General features: G+C 41.9%; 1 protein-coding gene across 1 annotated transcript in view; it reads left to right on the top strand.

The window, feature by feature from the left end:
* Positions 1-23,574, top strand: part of COG6 (component of oligomeric golgi complex 6) — a 101,517-nt gene that overhangs the window by 12,999 nt on the left and 64,944 nt on the right. The window contains exon 4 of the mRNA XM_077810697.1: positions 406-464. Coding sequence (XP_077666823.1) covers positions 406-464 — 59 coding nt within the window. The remainder of the gene's footprint in view (positions 1-405; positions 465-23,574) is intronic.

Raw genomic sequence — 23,574 nt, forward strand, 5'->3', positions numbered from 1 at the left:
GCTGGGTGTACTATGCTTAAAGGCTCCCCAGAGAGCGGGGATAAATAGATATCTGAGCCCTTTTGCGTTCAGATGAGCATGTCCAACTCATTTGTAGCACAAAGTATTTGCAACTGAAGGACCAAATAAAATAATTGAAACTAATTATAATATGTGTTGAAATGGTTTTGTAGCACAGGTCAAGAATTTTAAATGGAATTCCTTTTTTATGCCTAACTATTGAAAACTAGGAAATAATTGATTAATGGTTATTATAACAAGGCAGTTCTCCTTCAAAGAGTACTTTGTTTAAATGTCTTGTAATTAGAGGGCTTTTAAAAATATATTTAAAAACAGTAGAAATGGAATTAGTTTGGTACTGTATGTTAACTTCATATAGCTACAGTGATTCAAATTATATTCTAGGCAGCGAAGGAACAGACCCAGGATTTGATGGTGAAGACGACAAAGCTACAAGCAGAAAAGTATGTATGCTACCTTATTTATAATTCATATAATATTGTGGATTGCTTTTAAACTGGATTCTGCCATCCTTATTTTAAGAAGTACCTTTTTTTGCAAGAGGTCTCGATTGAAACTCAACTTAAATAAAGGTAGCAGAATTGGGTCCTAGTTATCATAAGATGACATGAAGCTCATTAACACACTGCTGCTTGTTGTTATCAAAAGTCAATGTTTCCAGTAGAAAAGAACAACTTACTGTGGTACAGTATGATGAACTATAATGCAGTTTATCTGATGTTTAGCTGGTATATAACACTTACTACAATAATACATTATATATCAATTCATGGTACATAGTTAAGGCTACGTTTTAGTCACAGGTATTTTTAGTAAAAGTCACAGACAGTTCATGGGCAGTAAACAAAAATCCACGGGCCATGACCTGTCCATGACTTTTACTAAAAATACCAGTGACTAAAACTTGGGGGGGCTGCCCGGGGGCCCCGCGAGTGCTGGGGGGGGCAGGCGGGTGGTGGTGCATGGCCCAGGATCCTCGCTGGTGCTGGAGGGCAGCAGCACACATCTTGGGACCCCCGCTGGTGCTGGGGGGGAATTGGCAGAGTTGGCAGGCTCCCTACCTGGCTCCGCGTGCCTGCCCCCCCCCCAGCAGCAGAGTTTGGGAGGGGTAGGGAATTGGGGCATGGGACGGTCCGTGCTTACCAGGGGAGCTCCCCGGAAGCGGCGACATCCCCCTTGCTCACTGCTAGGCGGTGGCATGGCCAGGCAGCTCTGTGCGCTGCCTCCACCCAAAGCACCATCCCTGCAGCTCCCATTATGCCCCCTTCCCTCCCCCCAGAAAACAAAAACGAAACTGCTCCCATTTACAAATCCTAGACAAATTAACTTCTTAACCAAACATTACCTAGATCCCAGTCTTCCATTGTAGGCTGGTTTTTTGTTGTTGAAAACCACTCATTCAGTGGGCTAATATTGTGCTATGTTAAGTCTGCAGGGGAGAAAAGAAGTATGTTGGTACAAAAAAAAAAAATTAGAATACAGTTCGATTTTGCCATATTTAAAATCCATTCCGAAATATAAAACTGCTCTTTAATATGAATTAAAATGAATAATTTCCCCTTAAACTCCATTGGATACCCAGTACCAGTGAAAGGGAAGATATCTTTTCTTTGCTTTTACTCATGGGGACCATCATGGCCCATGAGAGCTTTATGTACTCTTTACGTGTTTTATGGTTAGGACATATCTTGTTACAGCTTTAGTATTTATTGTCATCTTAAGGAGAATTAAGCTGTTTGCTCTTGTGTCTTCTTCCTCTAAAAAGTATATGTAGATCACTGGAGATTAATTTATCACAGGAAATAATTATTTATTATTATTTAGAACAGAAATTATGAGCTAGATTTTGCTTTTAAAGAAGTCAATCGGAGCGTATCATGGATTTTACTGGGAGCTGGATTGTGCCCTATGACAGTGTGAGTGTGGGGCTGTAGTGTAATTTAAACACAGATTTAAAGTAAGATGTAGGATGTTGGGTACATTAAAGAGATGATTGACTTTGCCAAAACCTTGATACAAATTTCACCCTTTGAATAAGTAATTGAGTAAAAGATGGGTAACTTAGATAATTCATTAGTTTGAAAGATGAATATGTGAAATGGTTAGAACTGAGATGCGATTATCTTTTTTGTGGATATAGAAATATATTTTAACAAAAAATGGCTGCTTATGGTTGAACCTAGTTCTGCAGGAATTTCTGACTAATGGGAATTAATTGCATATCTGAAGGTAGTAGCCAATTGGGTGAAAGTGATCATGAAATGGTAGATTTCATGATTCCTAAGGAAAGGGAGTGAGAGCAGCAGAATATAGACAATGGACTTCAAAAATACAGATTTTAACAAACTCCAGGAATTGAGAGGTAAAATTGTGAGGCTTCCTTGGGGTGTTCAGAACTGTAAATCGCCTTGTTACCCCTCTGCCTCAGTGAGAGAGAGGTTTGCTGCTGTTAAACTTGTGTTAGCTCCCTGATACTCCAGACTGTTAAGTAGCCCAGCAAACACCTCAGGACCCTTTCAGCCCTTACTTCAGCTTGCAGGTAACACTTGGTGCACTTTAGTTCCTGCACTCCCTTGGAGAGCATTCCCCTGCTACAAAATGGGGAATATTGGGTTGGTTGTAATACTGGTGAAAAGAATTTGCAGGTTATAGTGAATCACAAATTGAATATGAGCCAACAATGTGGGATAGTTGAGAAAAGAAGACTGAGGCGGGAAACCTGATAACTGTCTTCAAATATGCAAAGATTTGTTATAAATAGGACAGTGATCAATTGTTCTCCATGTCCACTGAAGGTATGGCAAGAAGGCTTCATCTGCAACAAGGACAGTTTAGGTTAGATATTAGGAAAGCTTTCCAAGTATAACCGCTGGAATAGGCTTCCAAGGGAGGTTGTGGAATTGCTACCATTGAAGGTTTTTAAGAACAAGTTAGACAAATACTGATCAAAGATGGTCTAAGTTTACGTGGTCCTTCACAAATTTTATAAGCACACTCTCCACTCCGTTATCCAAGTTATTAATAAAAATATTGAATTGTACTGGACCAAGGACTGACACCTGCGTACACCACTAGATATGCCAGAAACAACTGAAACATACTCGGAGTAGGGTTTTTTCCGAACAGATGTGCACCCGTGTTACAGTAATTTCTTCTAAACCAGTGGTTCTCAACCAGTGAGGTCCACAAACTGTCTAAAATTTCCAAAGGGGTTCTCATCTGCGTTTGAAATTTTGTAGGGGTCTGCAAATGAAAAAAAGTCGAGAACCATGGATCTAAACCATATTTCCCTAGTTTATGAGAGTGACGTGGGGCTGTGTCAAAATATTAATATTGGACATCTACTGCCTCTGTCCTATTCACTAGGCCAATAACACTGGCAAAGAAGGAAATTAGGTTGGTTTGGCATGATTTGTTCTTGACAGATTCATGTTAGCTATTCCTTATCACCCTATTATCCTCCCAGTGCTTACAAATTCATTGTTTGATAATTTCTTCCAGCATTTTTCTAGGTATCAGAGTTAGATGTCACAGTTCCGGGCAATGGCTCCTGTATTCTACTTCTGTGGTCCATGGAGGGCACCCACTTTAGGCTTCTGGTTCCTCAGCAGTTACCTGTGTCCCTCTCCCTTCTGACTGAGGTTTCTCCAAGCCTCACAGTTTTCTGGTGACACTGCATTATTCCCAGCAAGCCAGACTGCCAGAACAGGCCAGTGCCTGCATTTTACTTCCTCTTTGAAGGCTATCAACAGTGTAATGACACACTGCCATAAGTTAGCACAAAGATTTTCTAAGCAAGCACATTTATTCTTAAGGTAAAAGCGTAACAGAGGAAATATATAAAAAATGATTAAAAAACAAACAAACCTCTACACACATACTAAAAATCGCAGACTTTGCAAAAGGACTATGAGGGTGAGAAACTGTTTTAGCCAAAGGATTGTAAACTGCTAAGTTTTAGTCATTAAAAATTGTGTTATACTCTGGTTTTATTTGTAACCATATTCTGTTTCTCTTATCCTTGCTTAATATCACTTGAATCTCTGCTCTTATTAATACACTTATTTTGTTTTATTATAAATTTATCTCAGGTGTGCATCCTCAGCTGAGCCAGCAGGCTGTTGTGTATACTGTCTCTTTGGAGACAGTGGAATAGGTAATTTCTGTGAGTGTCCAGTGACGGGCTGGATACGGCAGGGGAATGCTCTCCAAGGGAGTTCAGGAACTAAAATGCACCAAGTGTTACCTGCAAGCTGAAGTAAGGGCTGAAAGGGTCCTGAGGTGTTTGTTGGACTACCTAACAGTCTGGAGTATCAGGGAGCTGACACAAGTTTAAGAGCAGCAAATCTCTCTCTTGCTGAGGCAGAGGGGTAACAAGGAGATTTACAGTTCTGAACACCCCCAAGGAAGCCTCACAATTTTACCTCTCAATTCCCGGAGTTTGCTGAAATCTGTATTTTTGAAGTCCATTGTCTATATTCTGCTTCTCTCACTCCCTTTCCTCAGAATCATGAAATCTATCATTTCATGTTCACTTTCACCTTCTGCCTTCAAATTTGCAATTAATTCCCATTAGTCAGAAATTCCTGCAGAACTACGTTCAACCATAAGCAGTCATTTGTTGTTAAAATATATTTTGTTAACAGGTGTTGTAATTAGTATTGAGTTTGAAATTGTCTGGCAATTAGGTTCACTTTAAAACTAAAACAAATAAAAATACTCTACTCTGGAATGGGGGATGGAGACTTTTTTCAATTGCGTCTCACAAATACAAACAAAGCACTTATTTGAAGCATTGAAATAATGCCAGAGACCTTATTTCCCCTTACTTTACCACATTTTAATTACTTCACATACATATAGACCTCTTAATTTGTCTCATCTCAGACAAATCACAGGTCTTAATACTCTCCTTTAAAGGTAGCTGCTTATGTTTTGCAGGAACCACACCATCCTCGAAAGGGTAGGCGATTTCCTCAGGGTAGCCAGTGTGCAAGAAAATCAGAGAGTAAGAGGAGTCTTTGAGTCCTCTGAGACTTCAGTTGGTGCTTCCATCTTTGCAGATTATTCCCATTGATCTCGTCTGAGGCAGCTGCCAAGGATAATGGTCCAGTGCAGGGACCCTGCAGGTTTATTCAGTTATGTTCTATAGGTTGGTTGTTTATCTTTTCTTTTTGCTTGAAATATAGTCTCCTCATATACTGTACACAGGTCATATGAATCAATTCCTGGTTAGTCAGACAAATTTTGAAGGCTTTCAACTTGATAACTTTTTGACTTAGAGAAGGACTTAAGGAAATTGATGGAGTCTGTAAATGAAGGGTGGTCCTCTGGATTACCGTAAAATAATCCTAAACAAAGAAGTTGGCTCTTTTCCTTTAGGGGCTTCTTCTGATCCCACAAGTTTGGCCATAGCAGTGAGGACAATAGGAGTTGTAGAATGTTGAGCTCTCTTGAAAATTAGCCCATAAAGTGGACAAGTCCTTTAGTCATCTCACAGTAGTGAAGATTTAGGAGCATATTTACACCTTACGTCAGCCTGGCACTGCCTGGGTTCTATGGAGACTTTCCTAGATCTGCTATTGTGGGCCTATCTAAACATGCCAATCTAGTAATTCTCCTCAGGTGCTTGTTTAGCTATGTATCGTTTTCATTTTGTTTAAAAATTTTCTAGCAATTGCAGCTCAGATGGTTTTCTTGGAGGCCTCAGAACAGTGGTGAATCATGAACATGAAATGAGTTGTAATGCCTAGATATACCAGATAGGCAAGGAATAAAATAGTTATATAGCAAAAGCGGCAATGAGTCCTGTGGCACCTTATAGACTAACAGACGTACTGGAGCATGAGCTTTCGTGGGTGAATACCCACTTCGTCGGATGCACAAAGTGGGTATTCACCCACGAAAGCTCATGCTCCAATACGTCTGTTAGTCTATAAGGTGCCACAGGACTCATTGCTGCTTTTACAGATCCAGACTAACACGGCTACCCCTCTGAAGCTAAAATAGCAAGGAAATTCCTTACTTTTGTACATGCTTAAGAAGCTTTTGGACATTATTTTAATGTGGAATTTTTTTTAAAGATATGTAATAACTTGTTTTCTTTAGTGAAGGGCTCTATATTTGTTTTAATAGTAAACTTCTGAAACTTGCAAAAAGAAAAGGAGTCCTTGTGGCACCTTAGAGACTAACCAATTTATTTGAGCATGAGCTTTCGTGAGCTACAGCTCACTTCATCAGATGCATCTGATGAAGTGAGCTGTAGCTCACGAAAGCTCATGCTCAAATAAATTGGTTAGTCTCTAAGGTGCCACAAGGACTCCTTTTCTTTTTGCGAATACAGACTAACACGGCTGTTACTCTGAATTCTGAAACTTGGTGCATCTGTGGGTTAACATTAACCTTAGCTGTCTTACATTTTTGGATCTGAGATTGTAAGATGATTATTTCAGTATTAAAATAACTGGGCTCAATTCAGCCCGCTGTTATATAGATACAGAACACTTTTTGGTTAGATAAAATACATTAACAATTATGATCATTTTGTGGCATAGGATCTTTCAGTGCAGTATTACACAGCATTGTGTATTATTCTTACCCTGCAAATCACTTAGAAATAACTGGGCTTATAGGTATGTTACCTTTTTCTTTTTTCACAGAACATTTATTATTCGTTAGATAAGTGTTATGAAAAGCTTATATTCCATTTAAGTGTTCATTGCAGCTTGGTTTGAATATGAGGCATGTATCTGAAACAAGTTGGTAAGGTTTTTTTCTGTTTGGAGGGAGTGCCTCTAGTCTCTGCTGTATCAACATTTTAGCCCACAAAATGAATTACTGGAAAGGTGGAGAGACTATAGTACCAAGTGAGCACCATAAGAATAAGATAAGGAAGAAAATATGTGATCCATAAGACTAAAGTAATGCTGTAATTTTGAAAATAGTTTAAAATGAGTGTTTAAATACTAAATTTAATTTTGTTAGCCCAAATACACATTTTATTACACTGGAGATAAACATTCAAGTGCTCTGCTAAGCAAAGTAATATACATTTGGAAATGCCCTATTGGGCAAGATTGTTCAGGCTGAGCTGCTGAGATCAGTTAGGAAACAGTTGAATGCTTTCTTGGGAGAAACGAAATATTGGAAGTAACGAGCCATAATGAGCTGATGACTTTTTCTTGTCTCAGGACTTTATGTTGCTTTTGTCTAGAATTTCCATCTACAGATTTCTTATGAATCATTGAACATTTAATTCTTGTTTAAGAATGGCTAGAATCAGTGACAGCTTAAATTTCTTTTCATTACCAAGGTGGGTGTATATTTTGAAATCATTATCTTAAAATTATTTACAACTCAATAGAAATATAAAATATTTCTATAAGACAGCCACATTTACCACATAGATGCACCTTGTAAATCTTGCCGACCTGATTTTTACCTTAAAACAAATAAAAGATGAACAAACCATGTGCTGTAGTTTTGGTTTTTAAAAAAGCATATCTTATCAATGCATACCTGGGTACAGAATGTAATTGTGTTCAGAAAAGTTATGTAAAATTCTTACAGAACATTCTGGTAACTAGTTGTTTTAGTGCTTAAAATAAGATTTCACAGCTTTTTCCTCTTTTTAGCACTGCAAAGCCAATACAGCTATGGTAGAGTGAGCAGGATTCTTTTCTGGTCCATGTATCAACAAAATTATTAAGTTCCAATTGCAGAATCGCTTATTACTGATGGTAATGTGCAACCTGAAAGTATCCAGCTTGACTTTCATATCGCACATTGATTTGGCAGGGCTAGCAGTTGCTTTGGTAGTGAACTAATTGAAAAGATAAAATGGAATCCCACACAGCCAGTTTTACAGTCACTTTTCAAAAGAGTCATGATTTAAGAGAGGTTTCAGAGTAACAGCCGTGTTAGTCTGTATTCGCAAAAAGAAAAGGAGTCCTTGTGGCACCTTAGAGACTAACCAATTTATTTGAGCATGATTTAAGAGAGACCACAAAAAGAGTAGTGCTTAGAAATAAAAATGAACTGATGACAGTGAAAGTCTACTGAAAAGATATTTAAATTTTCATTAATAATAATTGAATGTTGGCAGTTTTTATTGGAAAAAAGACCTTAAAACGCGTAGTAATGGTGACTGTTCCATCCTTCTTTACTGCACACTGACCTAACCTCCTCTGGATGTGGTTGCTCTTAGGTCATTCTGGGATGCAGTGGTGGAACTTTGTGGGGACAAACTGTTCTTTACCTATCTCATTTTTGTTTTAAGATTTTGTGTATCTCAGCTCAGTCTCAACTGTGATGTGTATTGGGATTTATTACGTGTTCCAGCTATATCTAATCTTGGCATTAATTCACAGCTCGGCTTGCCTAATAAGTGTGTTGGATATAAACAGTGTAACAGAATCCAAGATAGACAGCCATCATGGGAGAGAGCAAGTCCTATGTAGTAGCAGAAAATGGACAAATATCTATTTATCCTGCTTAGTTCTTCTATGGGTTATGATTCGATTTCACTTGCAGTGAGCTTGTAATTCTGATGAATCTGCCAGTCATCCTGATGGAAGATTGCCAAGCATCTTGACTGACAAGTATATCCAGGCCACTGACCCATCTCATATATTTAGAAAGCATTATACATAGGATGAAAAAAGAATAGAATGTTGTTTTTCACCAAAATCAAGAATTAGCAAGAACTGAGCTACTGTAGGCTGAAAAGCTACTTAAACTGTTTGTATGATGGTTCTCAGGAAGTGACATAACTCTTTTGAACCTGCAGTTTCCCTCTCTTCCATTCTCCATACCTTCAGGACAATTTTACTGCTCTGTCATCTTTTCCACTCAGAATACTCAGGAAAATACTTGCTACAACATGCCGTTCACACTCAATATTGAGGATAGTATTGAAGGATTGCCTTGAGCTTTTTTCTTTTCTTGTTTTGTTATAAAATTTGAATTATACTTAGATATTTCCCTAGCATAAAACTATGTCAAGACAGACTTTTAATTTGCAGGTTTTGGTACTTTATGGGATTACATGTCTTTATGGGTGCTAATCTTTGCCGTAGGATACAAAATCTTGACTAATGTTTAGTGCTACTAGAAATTATCTTTATCTTGGCTACCTGTTTTCTGAAACATACTGTAGCTCCACAGGATCCTTCACAAGCAAACCAAAAACTATTCTTCATGTATAAACTGGACTACAGTGATGAACTAGGTCCCAGTTCTGTTGGACATACTCCCTGTACAACTCAGATTGTTAACAAAAATTGTGAAATTCAGCTTTCCTTTTTAATTTATATCATATGAAGGTATTTTACTAACTTACTTATTCCACCTATTGAAATATCATGCATTAGCAGTGTAAGGGTAAGGAACTGAAGAGAGACAGCATGTGATAAAGATAAATTATGAGCAATTCCCACCAATTTACTAAAACAGATAAGCCTCAGTCAGGCTGCTCAACCAAGTAAAGGACACCTACATGATGATAGTTGCACAACAATCTTGGCACCAAAGCATTTGTATGTGTCAAAGAAGTAGCTCAAATTCAAAGTAGCTTGTGATCTGAAATCTGCTAGTAAGAAGCTAAAAAGGGTACTACTGATGATTCCTTTGTGTTTTAATATTGTGCTCCTTAGAACACTCTAAAAACACTTCCTAGGTAGTTACTGCATTTTTGAAGCAGGCTGATTCAGAAAAGCAGAACTAATTTTTACACAACAAAATGTTACCATTTGTTATGTAAGTATAATTAAGTGACTTGAATATTTATTGTGTTCTTATGCCCATCTCTTCTCCCCTCCTCTCCTCTCATATGTTGCTTTGTCTCCGTAGATTATATCTTTGCGGGACTTTATTTTTTTTGGCAGGGAGGGAGGAACAGTTGTCTGCATTTGTAAAGTGTGTAAGACTGGTGACCCGAAACTGATTGGGGTCCCTGGATGAAACAGTACATAGTTTATTATAAGAGGAACTGGCAGCATGGCCTATAATTGTTTGCCCATTACCTCCTATCATAAGACCCAGTTTTCAGTTGCTGATAACTTTGCCAAACTTTTACCATTTGGGATGGAAATTGTCATGCTAAGTCTGTCTGCCTTAGGCTGTTTTTTGAAAAGTTTCAGCTAAAAGGTGGCAATTTTCAAGAATGAGGTTAGTTCAAAATATGTTTTCCCATGTGGAAAAAATTGTAAGTGATTGTTTAAAGACTATCGTAATGCATGCACCTAAGGGGGACAATTTTAGGTAGCCTAGGAATGCTTAATTCTTGTATTTCCTAACCTTTGAGTGCTTGACTTTGTGACCCTAACATTCTTTTAATGTAGTTTTTTAAAAATATTTTTTACACACACACACACATTTTACACACAGAGAGAGAAGAGAGCATAGGGTTACATAACTCTTGAGTAACTAATGCGGCATTTAATGTGCTGGATGAGATACACCACATGTTGTGATAGGCCCTAATAGCAACTATGTGGGTGAAACCAGACAATCACCATTCTTTTAAATGAACTCTCACATAAAAATAAGACAAAAACACCACATCACCTGTGGGTGTACACTTTTCACAAAATGAGCACGCCATATCTGACCTCTCAGTCCTGGTCTTCAAAGGAAACCTACACAACACCTTCAAAAGTTGAGCCTGGGAGCTTAAATTCATAACTTTGCTAGGCACTAAAAATCATGGTCTTAATAAAGACACTGGTTTTATGACTTACTACAGTCATGTCCCCCTTTTGTGTCCTGTAATGACTGCAGAGGTGTTACTACCTTTATGCCATACCTTATACTACTATATAAACTCACATAGTATAACTACATCACTCGAGGATGTGAAAAATCCACACCCCTTTGTGATGCAGTTATACCAACTTAACTGTGGGTATAGACAGTGCTATGTCGACAGGAGGACTTCTCGCCTCTCACGGAGGTGGATTAACTACACTAACAGGAAAGGCTCTCCCATCAGCATAGTAGAGATTGCACTGAAGCACTGTAGCGGAGTTGGTCCAATAAAAGATATTACCTCACCCTTCTTGTCTCTTTAAGGGATTTAGGAACTTTCAGTGAGACTTGTGCTCCTAAATAGCTTAGACTTTTTAAATCTCCCCCTCGGTTTTCATGCTGTTAAGATATGTATTGTGGGCTGTGGGTCATTATTTTTAAAATGCATTTTGTTATTTTAAAACTGAAACTGCTCATATGAGCATGCCGTTAAAACTATATAAACTGAGAACAATAAATTTCTCTCTCTTTTTGTAGCAATCTTTCATTTGTGTATTTGTTTTGTTTTTGTTTTAATAAAAATGAATCCAGAAAAAAAGCCTATTGTGATATTGGAATATGTAGCTGTTATATTGATTCTGAAGAATTTGTTTCCTGTAGGATTAAGTAAATTAAACAAGATGAAACATCAATAAGCATTAAATAAATAACCTTTAACTATATTTTATAAAGTATTTTATGGTGGTCTCAAATGCATTACTAGTGTTTACACTATTTATAAAAGAAAAAAGAGCGAGCATAGAGAGAGCACCCACGGTTCTCAGAAAAACAGGCTTGAAAGCCTTTCACTGGGAACAATGTTTTCAATAAGCATGCATTCTGCAACAATAATCTTGCACATTCTACAGTACTCCCTTAGCTGAGAATCTTATTGATGTGTTGGATATTTTTTATAGATTACTTTCCCATTAGTAATTGATTTAGAGGGACTTCAAGAAGTTCAGCAATGTTTGTGGCAGGTTGGAGAAATACGCTTTCATCAGTATCCATAGAGAAAAGAAAGTGGTGATTTGTACTAATGAGATGCACTTTGTGTCCTGACCTTTTGCTGGAATTACATTTTGTTTCTGTGAAGAACATTTCATGTGAAAGATTGACTAATTGCCTAAACTTTTCAATACAAATTAATTTTGGGGGGGGGGGCAGTTAAGACCTGGAGCCTGATTCTCCTCTCACTTACACCAATATATAAAGCATAAGTAACGAGGCATTAAGCAGGAATAATTCCACTGAGGTAAGTGGAGTTTTGCCAGTATAAAAAATGGTATAACAGATGCAATTTGGGCCATCTATCTACATGAGGAAATTGATCTATTCCAGATAATGCCAGCGATGGGCCACCTGCACTGCTATTGAACATTGTCTATTGGGAATTTTTTTGTGGTTAAGTATAATACTGTATTAGAACTGAGCTGAGTCTGAATCAGTCTTTAAGAATCAGTGTCTAAGAACAGGTTAAATGTACTAACACCTGCGAAGGATGGTCTAGGTATACTTGGTCCTGCCCCACCATTGGGGGACCTCTCAAGGTCCATTCCAGCCCCACATTTCTATGATTCTTGAAGATGAACAGGTGAGTTCTTAATGGGAGAATTAGTGTAGATTAATGTTGGTTGGAACGTTAACCTATCATCATAAGATAAATCATGAATGCATTAAATACTATGTTCCTGATCCTTATTTTACATCACTGTAAGAGTGTAAAAGGGCATTACAGTGAGCATATATGTCCATTTTAAGATCCTTGACGCTGCCCAAACATTGCCTTAATATAAACAAGAATCAGGCTCAGAGTTATATTTAATAATGTGGCCTACAAAAAGAGGTTAATCCTGACAAGGAACGAAAGTTATTTGATGTAAAACAGCTTTCTCGTTTGTCTCTATCAACCTTCTGTTGGAGAACACATGGTGAAATACTGAAAAACTGATTTTTGGGAACTTTTTTTTGAATTCTGAACGGCTGTTTGGTTGGTTCATGACCATTGAATTCAGTATTAGTAGTTGAAATCCCATGTTGTTGCATGAGTGTAATTTGTAAATTCACATGTGTAAGAAAGCAGCAAATGGCTTAGAACTTACAATCCAATTTTTAACAGGCCCCAGATTCCACTGATGATTGAACCTGGTAGTATACTGAACAAACAGAGCTCTCAACCATGCTTGTAGTTGTTTCCATTTCTTCACATTGACTCAAGACATCTAGGGTATGTCTACACTACGAAATTAGGTCGAATTTATAGAAGTCGGTTTTTTAGAAATCTGTTTTATATATTTGAGTGTGTGTGTTCCCACAGAAAATGCTCTAAGTGCATTAACTCGGCGGAGTGCTTCCACAGTACCCAGGCTAGAGTCGACTTCCGGAGCGTTGCACTGAGCTATCCCACAGTTCCCGCAGTCTCCGCTGCCCATTGGAATTCTGGGTTGAGATCCCAATGCCTGATGGGGCTAAAACATTGTCGCGGGTGTTTCTGGGTACATATCATCAGGCCCCCGTTCCCCCTCTCCCTCCGTGAAAGCAAGGGCAGACAATCGTTTCGTGCCTTTTTTCCTGAGTTACCTGTGGAGACGCCATCCCACGGCAAGCATGGAGCCCGCTCGGGTAACCGTCACCGTGTGTCTCCTGGGTGCTGGCAGACGCGCTACTGCATTGCTACACAGTAGCAGCAACCCATTGCCTTGTGGCAGCAGGCAGTGCAATAGGACTGGTAGCCGTCATCGTCATGTCTGAGGTGCTCCTGGCCACATCGGCCAGGAGCGCCTGGGCAGACATGGGCGCAGGGCCTAAATTTGGAGTCACTTGATCAAGTCATTCTCTTTAGTCCTGCAGTCAGTCCTATTGAACCATCTTATGGTGAGCAGGCAGGCGATATGGATTGCTAGCAGTCGTATTGTACCATCTTCTGCTAGGCAGGCAAGAGATGAGGATGGCTAGCAGTCCTTCCGCACCGTCTGCTGCCAGCCAAAGATGTAAAAGATAGATGGAGTGGATCAAAACAAGAAATAGACCAGATTTGTTTTGTACTCATTTGCTTCCCCCCCTCCCCCATCTAGGGGACTCATTCCTCTAGGTCACACTGCAGTCACTCACAGAGAAGGTGCAGCGAGGTAAATCTAGCCATGTATCAATCAGAGGCCAGACTAACCTCCTTGTTCCAATAAGAACAATAACTTAGGTGCACCATTTCTTACTGGAACCCTTGGTGAAGTCCTGCCTGAAATACTCCTTGATGTAAAGCCACTCCCTTTGTTGATTTTAGCTCCCTGAAGCCAACCCTATAAGCCGTGTCGTCAGTCGCCCCTCCCTCCGTCAGAGCAATGGCAGACAATCATTCCGCGTTTTTTTTCTGTGCGGACGCCATACCAAGGCAAGCATGGAGGCTGCTCAGCTCACTTTGGCAATTAGGAGCACATTAAACACCACACGCATTATCCAGCAGTATATGCAGCACCAGAACCTGGCAGAGCGATACTGGGTGAGTAGGCGACGTCAGCGCGGTCGCGTGAGTGATCAGGACATGGACACAGATTTCTCTGAAAGCATGGGCCCTGGCAATGCATGCATCATGGTGCTAATGGGGTAGGTTCATGCTGTGGAATGCCAATTCTGGGTTTGGGAAACAAGCACAGAGTGGTAGGTCCGCATAGTGTTGCAGGTCTGGGACGATTCCCAGTGGCTGCGAAACTTTCGCATGCGTAAGGGCACTTTCATGGAACTTTGTGACTTGCTTTCCCCTGCCCCGAAGCGCATGAATACCAAGATGAGAGCAGCCCTCACAGTTGAGAAGCGAGTGGCGATAGCCCTGTGGAAGCTTGCAACGCCAGACAGCTACCGGTCAGTTGGGAATCAGTTTGGAGTGGGCAAATCTACTGTGGGGGCTGCTGTGATGCAAGTAGCCCACGCAATCAAAGATCTGCTGATATCAAGGGTAGTGACCCTGGGAAATGTGCAGATCATAGTGGATGGCTTTGCTGCAGTGGGATTCCCTAACTGTGGTAGGGATATGGGTTCCGTCTATGGCCCCATCTTGGCACCGGAGCACCAAGCCTGCGAGTACATAAACCGCAAGGGGTACTTTTCAATAGTGCTGCAAGCTCTGGTGGATCACAAGGGACGTTTCACCAACATCAACGTGGGATGGCTGGGAAAGGTACATGATGCTCGCATCTTCAGGAACTCTGGTCTGTTTCAAAAGCTGCAGGAAGGGACTTTATTCCCAGACCAGAAAATAACTGTTGGGGATGTTGAAATGCCTATAGTTAACCTTGGGGACCCAGCCTACCCCTTAATGCCATGGCTCATGAAGCCGTACACAGGCAGCCTGGACAGTAGTCAGGAGCTGTTCAACTACAGGCTGAGCAAGTGCAGAATGGTGGTAGAATGTGCATTTGGACATTTAAAGGTGCGCTGCGCAGTTTACTGACTCGCTTAGACCTCAGCGAAACCAATATTCCCACTGTTATTACTGCTTGCTGTGTGCTCCACAATATCTGTGAGAGTAAGGGGGAGACGTTTATGGCGGGGTGGGAGGTTGAGGCAAATCGCCTGGCTGCTGGTTACGCGCAGCCAGACACCAGGACGGTTAGAAGAGCACAGGAGGATGTGGTACGCATCAGAGAAGCTTTGAAAACCAGTTTCATGACTGGCCAGGCTACGGTGTAAAAGTTCTGTTTGTTTCTCCTTGATGAAACCCCCTGCCCCTTGGTTCACTCTACTTCCCTGTAAGCTAACCACCCTCCCCTCCTCCCTTCGATCACCGCTTGCAGAGGCAATAAAGTCATTGTTGCTTCACATTCATGCATTCTTTATTCATTCATCACACAAATAGGGGGATGACTACCAAGGTAGCCCAGGAGGGGTGGTGGAGGAGGGAAGGAAAATGCCACACAGCACTTTAAAAGTTTATAACGTTAAAATTTATTGAATGCCAGCCTTCTTTTTTTTGGGCAATCCTCTGTGGCGGAGTGGCTGGTTGGCCGGAGGCCCCCCCACCGCGTTCTTGGGTGTCTGGGTGTGGAGGCTCTGGAACTTGGGGAGAAGGGCGGTTGGTTACACAGGGGCTGTAGTGGCAGTCTGTGCTCCAGCTGCCTTTGCTGCAGCTCAACCATACACTGGAGCATACTGGTTTGATCCTCCAGCAGCCTCAGCATTGAATCCTGCCTCCTCGCATCACGCTGCCGCCACATTTGAGCTTCAGCCCTCTCTTCAGCTCACCACTTGCTCTCTTCAGCCCGCCACCTCTCCTCCCGGTCATTTTGTGCTTTCCTGCACTCTGACATTATTTGCCTCCATGCATTCGTCTGTGTTCTGTCAGTGTGGGAGGACAGCATGAGCTCAGAGAACATTTCATCACAAGTGTGTTTTTTTATTTTTCTAATCTTCACTAGCCTCTGGGAAGGAGAAGATCCTGTGATCATTGAAACACATGCAGCTGGTGGAGAAAAAAAAAAAAGGACAGCGGTATTTAAAAAGACACATTTTATAAATCAGTGGCTACACTCTTTCAGGGTAAATCTTGCTGTTAGCATTACATACATAGCACATGGGCTTTCATTACAAGGTCACATTTTGCCTCCCCCCACCGCGTGGCTACCCCCTCAACCCTCTCCCCTCCCTGTGGCTAACAGCGGGGAACATTTCTGTTCAGCCACAGGCAAACAGCCCACCAGGAATGGGCTCCTCTGAGTGTCCCCTGAAGAAAAGCACCCTATTTCAACCAGGTGACCATGAATGATATCTCACTCTCCTGAGGATAACAGAGAGAGATAAAGAACGGATGTTGTTTGAACGCCAGCAAACGTACACTGCAATGCTTTGTTGTACAATGATTCCCGAGTACGTGTTACTGGCCTGGAGTGGTAAAGTGTCCTACCATGAAGGACGCAATAAGGTTGCACTCCCCAGAAACCTTTTGCAAAGGCTTTGGGAGTACATCCAGGAGAGCCGTGAATGCCAGGGCAAATAAATCCTTTCACATGCTTGCTTTTAAACCATGTATAGTATTTTAAAAGGTACACTTACCGGAGGTCCCCTCTCCGCCTGCCGGGTCCAGGAGGCAGCCTTGGGTGGGTTCGGGGGGTACTGGCTCCAGGTCCAGGGTGAGAAACAGTTCCTGGCTGTCAGGAAAAGTGGTTTCTCTGCTTGCTTGCTGTGAGCTATCTACAACCTCATCATCATCATCTTCTTCGTCCCCAAAACCTGCTTCCATGTTGCCTCCATCTCCATTGAAGGAGTCAAACAACACGGCTGGGGTAGTGGTGGCTGAACCCCATAAAATGGCATGCAGCTCATCATAGAAGCGACATGTTTGGGGCTCTGACCCGGAGCGGCCGTTCGCCTCTCTGGTTTTCTGGTAGGCTTGCCTCAGCTCCTTAAGTGTCACGCGGCACTGCTTTGGGTCCCTGTTATGGCTTCTGTCTTTCATGCCCTGGGAGATTTTGACAAAGGTTCTGGCATTTCGAAAACTGGAACGGAGTTCTGATAGTACGGATTCCTCTCCCCATACAGCGATCAGATCCCGTACCTCCCGTTCAGTCCATGCTGGAGCTCTTGCGATTCTGGGACTCCATCATGGTCACCTCTGCTGATGAGCTCTGCATGGTCACCTGCAGCTTGCCACGCTGGCCAAACAGGAAATAAGATTCAAAAGTTCGCAGTTCTTTTCCTGTCTACCTGGCCAGTGCATCTGAGTTGAGAGTGCTGTTCAGAGCGGTCACAATGGAGCACTCTGGGATAGCTCCCAGAGGCCAATACCGTCGAATTGTATCCACAGTACCCCAAATTTGAGCCAGCAAGGCCGATTTAAGCGCTAATCCACTTGTCAGGGGTGGAGTAAGGAAATCGATTTTAAGAGCCCTTTAAGTCGAAATAAAGGGCTTCATCGTGTGGACGGGTGCAGGTTTACATCTATTTAACGCTGCTAAATTCAACCTAAAGTCCTAGTGTAGACCAGGGCCTAGGCTTTAGAGCAGGGGAGGGCAAACTACGGCCTGCAGGCCGGATTCAGCCCGTCAGGGTTTTCAGTCCAGCCCGCACGATTTGCCAGCCCAGTGGTGCAGCGGGGCTAAGGCAGGTTCCCTGCCTGCCCTGGCCCCGCACCGCTCCCAGAAGCGGCCGGCACCACGTCCCTGTGGTCCCTGGGGGAGGAGGGAGCAGAGGGCTCTGTGCGCTGCGCTCACCTGAAGGCACCACCTCCCACAGCTCCCATTGGCTGGGAATGGGGAACCACAGCCAATGAGAGCTTCAGGAGTGGTACCCGCAGGAGAGGGCAGCGCGTGGCAGAGCTGCCTGCCCCGCCCCACCCCCGGGAGCCACTGCTGGACATGCTGACCGCTTCTAGGAGTGGTGTGGGGCTAGGGCAGGCTGCTACCCCAGATCTGCTCCTGCACCCCGCATCCCAACCCCCTGCCCTGAGCCCCTGCCTCATCCTTCCTGCACCCCCAACCCCCTGCCCCAGCCCTACATTCATGGCCCTGCATACAATTTCCCCACCGAGATGTGGCCCTCGGGCCAAAAAGGTTGCCCACCCCTGCTTTAGAGAGATGTTGTGGGTTGTGTTGAGTTGTTGGTGGGTTATGTTGTGCTGGGAGAATTCTGTGCAGGTGGAGAATGAGGAATGTGTGCTGTGTTGAGAGGCTGTCTGTATTTGGGTTTAATGTGTATGCTTGTGTTCTTCTGGGAGAGTTGTGTTTGCTACTGGGTGTATCATTTGGGCCAGGTAATGCACCATCTGTGCAGTCTCCCTCATTCAACCAATGAAATTGTTTCATGCAAATTAGCTTTAGAGTAAAGCTGGTGTTTGGTTGAGTTACCGGAATGCTTACAAAAGGGAACTTATTCACTGAAATCAAGATTGGTTCATGAACAGAGAAACACAGATTAAATTTAGTGAATTTCTTTGCAATGAATAAGTTGCTTAGTTGCAATATTTAATAATCATAGAATTTGTTAACCATAGTACACAAAGGAAGAAGTTTTGTACCATTTCAATGCTGTTAATATAATCTGGCACCTAAAGTATTGCTTGTGATTTGTCTTGTTTCATTTCCCTGAAAAGATTTTTATGGTGGAAGGTTAGTCTCTTTATGCCAGTGCTTGTGCAGATCTTTAATATTGTAAGGTAGGCCTGATCATCTTGTATTAATGTATGTAGTATTGTAGCCGTGATGCTCCCAGGAAATTAGAGACGCCAGGTGAGTGAGGTAACATATTTTATTGGATCAACTTCTTTCAGTAATAGAGACAAGCTTTTGACTTTACACTCTGTGTAAATTCAAAAGCTTGTGTCTCACCAACAGAAGTTGGCCAATAAAAGATATTACCTCACCCACCTTGTCTGTCATCTTGCATTAGGGTTGCCAGATGTCCAGTTTTTGACCGGAATGCCTGGTCAAAAAGGGACCCTGGAGGCTCCGGTCAGCACCGCTGACCAGGCCGTTAAAAGTCCTGTCAGTGGTGCAGTGGGGCTAAGGCAGGCTCCCTGCCTGTCCTGGCTCCACGCAGCTCCTGGAAGTGACCGGCATGTCCTTGCAGCCCCCAGGCACAGGTGTGATCAGGGAAGCTCTGCGTGCTGCCCCCGCCCCGAGTGCCACTGCCTCAGCTCCCATCAGCCAATGGGAACTCCGAGGGTGGCACCTTTGGGTGTGGGCACCATGCAGAGCCGCCTGGCCGCGTCTCTGCTTAGGGGCCGGACATGGCAGCCACTTCTGGGAGCAGCGCTAAGCCAAAGCAGGCAGGGAGCCTGCCTTAGCCCCGCTGCGCTGCCGACTGGGAGCCCCCTGAGGTAAGCGCCACCCAGCCGGAGCCCGCACCCCTAACCCCCTGCCCCAGGTTGGAACCCCATCCCACACACAAACACCCTCCCAGAGCCGGCACCCCCTCCTGCACTCCAATCACCTGCCCCAGCCCTGAACTCCCTCCTGCAGCCAAACTTCCTCCTGGAGCCTGCTCCCCGAACTCGGAGCCCCCAGCCTGGTGCCCCCTTCTGCACCCTGAACCCCTCATTTCTGGCCCCACCCCAGAGCCTGCACTCCCAGCTGGAGCCTGCACCCCCTCCCACATTCCAGCCCCCTGTTCCAGCCCAATGAAAGTAAATGAGGATGTGGGAGAGTGAGTGACTGAGGGGGCGGGGCTGGAGTGACAAGTGGGGCAAGGGTGTTCGGTTTGTGCAAATTAGAAAGTTGGCAACCCTAGCTTGCATTGAGGCTATTTAGTATGATTTTTAAATTTTTACCATTGTATAGTTTTCCTTTATTATATCCTATGACTTACGTGAAGACATTCAGCAACTAATGAGTCCAACCTGTTGTATTAAAATGTGTGTTTATTAGGTAAAATATAAAACACAGACATTAATGGTACATTACCACTCTGCATTTACAACATTTGTTTTCCTATTTGCAGCTGAAGTGCATGTTTGTGGATGGTTTCCTTGCGCTTACCAGTGTCTCCAGAAGAAGTCATCTTATGTTTTATTTTGTGTATATTCCTTCCCAGTATATGTTCCCTGAAAAAGCAGCATTTTTCTAACAACTTGGGGGAGGGAGGGTTAAAAATGACAGCTATGGTCTCTTTTTATGCTTTTTGTTTGTTTGTTTAAAATAAGTTGATCTTGAAACTTGTAAATTTCAAAGCTTTAAAATGTGATGAATCCTTAGTGTATTAAACTGAAATTAATTTTCAAGGGGTCAGAACATGCTGCCATGACTCTTCACATGACGGAAACTAACAGACTGCCAGGAAATGTTCAGTAGCAATATAAAACTGAACCACAGAAAAGGCAGTCTCTCCCCCACCTCATTCTTTGAGGAGTCTAGGTGATAATCCTAGCAAACAGAACGCTTTTGTGTTTGGTTCAAGGGAAAAGTGCATGAAGTGCATAATTTTCCCAGCAGTCTGAGTGCTCTCACAGAAGTATTCTGTTTCCATGGTAACTATTAACTGGGAAATTGCTCTTCACTGATTTCCCCCTGACAGCTTAAAGTGCAACAGTGTTTGGTACTTCCCCCTTTTGCATTGGTGCTACGTTCCCATGATATGTTACTTTTGCTCTTTTATGCAGAGTTGACTTTTGAAAATAACCATTGTATTTTGCATAGCAGTACAGTATCTGCATACCCTCTGCTATAATTTATATGCTCAGCACATAATTTAAAAGTGATCTCCAGTATGTCAGATAACATACTAGGGCCTGAAAAACTGTGCCAGGTGCTAGACAAATCTCTTTATTATGTTGTCTGTGAAAGAGGTGCTCCTCCCTCTAATTTTTGTTGTTGTACATACTCTGTAAATTGCACAGCACTTTTCCATCGTGTGTGTTAGCAATGCACTACTGTACGCATTAGCAGTATCTTTGATTGTGCTTGCTTTCTGCTGAATTGATGGCTCTTGGAACTATTATATTAAATTCCACAGTTTATTTTAACAACAAAGTTCACGTGCATGCTGTTGTTCAAGAAAATATGCTTATTTAAAAAAATTTCAAGTGTAAGTGGCTTTATCTTAATGCTGTATACTGCTATGTGGAAGATGTTGGTTCATTTTCCAGTCTCCTGCTGCCTAGAAGTCAGATTCTGTCACCCTTATTCATGTTGAAATCAGTGGGGCTACTTTCATAATAAAGTACTAGTCAACATAAGTAGGCTTGGAAGGATTAAATTTTTATTGATAAATGTTGGTAAACATCTATTTCACAGTACACCACAGCCCAACAAAAATATTTCTATCTATAATTGAATTTTATGAATAGACCAAGCAAGAAAAATGCTGCTTGAGAATTTATTAGTCAAAATCCAGTGATTTAGGCTTTTTGAATTAGGCTCGTTACAAATGGACTAAAGAATGAATAGTAAAAACAGGTATGATATGTTCATTTGAGGATATTTACTTTGCATATTTTGATATCTGATGTTGACAAGTTTTCAGTGGTTTATAAAGCTTTAATATTTTGAATCTCAACATCTACTGTCATTAAATAATTGTCTGACCTCCCCATAATTTCACGCAACTGTGAAAATTTTACTAGATAAAAATGGGAAAAAGTACTTTAAAATAAACATCGGTATTATCTGCTGAAATTGTAAAGACGTAAAAATCACATTCTTCCAAGCCTAAACATAAGTGCAGTATAATCTGGTTCTGGACCCAGATTTAAGCAGCTAATTTAAATCCCTTGGAAGGGAAAGAAATCCTTTGTTACACAACAGTCGCTTAAAGAACAGCATTAATATATTTTGATGGAAGCCTAGCTATGAGGTGGGAAAAGGCTGTGTAATGTAGAAAGAGGGATTTTTAACTACTTTAAACAAGTTATCAGCTGAATGTCAATCTGGTGAACATAATAATGAGTAAGCAACAGGGTTTTAACTAGCACACAAACTGATAGGATCCTTGTTTTAATAATTTTCCTCTTTATAATCAAATTATATTATATAAGATAGATAAAACATTGCTGCCACCTAGAGGCTCTTGCATATTTTGCTGCATGCAATGTGCAATGCTGTTATTTGAGAAGTTCACCCCAAATCCTCAGGTTTTACTGCATTAGGCTATGTTTTACTGAAATTATTTGATGATTGTGAGCATTCAAAGTGGGTCAGTTTGTTGTTCTGGCAGACAGTCACCAAGGAGATATTGAGGCTAGAGTGGATTTAAAGCACATTGTTTTGGGAGGAGCATCACTCCTGACTGTGGTGACCACCCTGGAGAGATGATCATACGAAATGAGGACATTTGGAAAGAGTGAAGTTGCAGTGTGCGGATGGGTGCAGATGGATTCGGGGTTATGAATAAAAAGATTATGAATGTGGCTGGTGAACCCTGAGAGGAGAGGACTGCTGCATTTTTCCATTTCTTTGGTAACATAAATGGTAGCTGCCTTCTGACAGTTATTTTTGTATTTTCTTTTCAAAGGTAATTCTCTTTAGAGCAACTACATTTGCCTATTGTAGTGTGACTGTTCCTTTCAAATGTCCAAGCCTTTAAGATTGTAATAATAATACTGGCCTACAATTTCAAAAGTGACTTGATCTTGAGTGTCTCAATTTTTAAGTTGTCAGCCTGAGACAGCTTTAAAGGGACTTTATTTTCTGAGAGTGTGGGCCTCCGTACTTCTGTAAATCAGGCCACATAAGGAGAGCATCTCAAAATTGAGTTTCCAGAATCACTGGTCATTTATGAAAATTTAAACTAGCATAAGTGAACAGGGTACAGTTAAGAACATTTTATAAAAATAACTTTAAAATCTCCATAAAAGATAGCCACAAATAAACAGTTCAGTCTAAATCTGATCAACTTTTAACCAGAAAGTAAACAAAAATTTCTTCAGAAATAGGGGAACTCAGATCAGTCATTAAGTGAAGGCAGCTTAGTTAAGCAAGCTGCCCACCACTGCAAAGAAATCTGCTGATTGAGCTCTGCATAACTACACCCGTTGGACTACATTCAGGGCCTTCCATGACTGTAGGACTGGATTTGCCCCAATATGCACATAGATACTGCCCACTCAGTGATTTTTCCATTTAATTGTCTGTGAGATTTACCTTAAGGGGGTGGAGTGGAGAGAAGGGGCAAGAGGATGTGGTGAAACACTGGAATGCGTTACCTGGGGAGGTGGTAGAATCTCCTTCCTTAGAAGTTTTTAAGGTCAGGCTTGACAAAGACCTGGCTGGGATGATTTAATTGGGGATTGGTCCTGCTTTGAGCAGGGGGTTGGACTAGATGACCTCCTGAGGTCCCTTCCAACCCTGA

This window comes from Eretmochelys imbricata, chromosome 1, assembly GCF_965152235.1.
Source record: "Eretmochelys imbricata isolate rEreImb1 chromosome 1, rEreImb1.hap1, whole genome shotgun sequence".
Lineage (NCBI taxonomy): Eukaryota > Metazoa > Chordata > Testudines > Cheloniidae > Eretmochelys > Eretmochelys imbricata.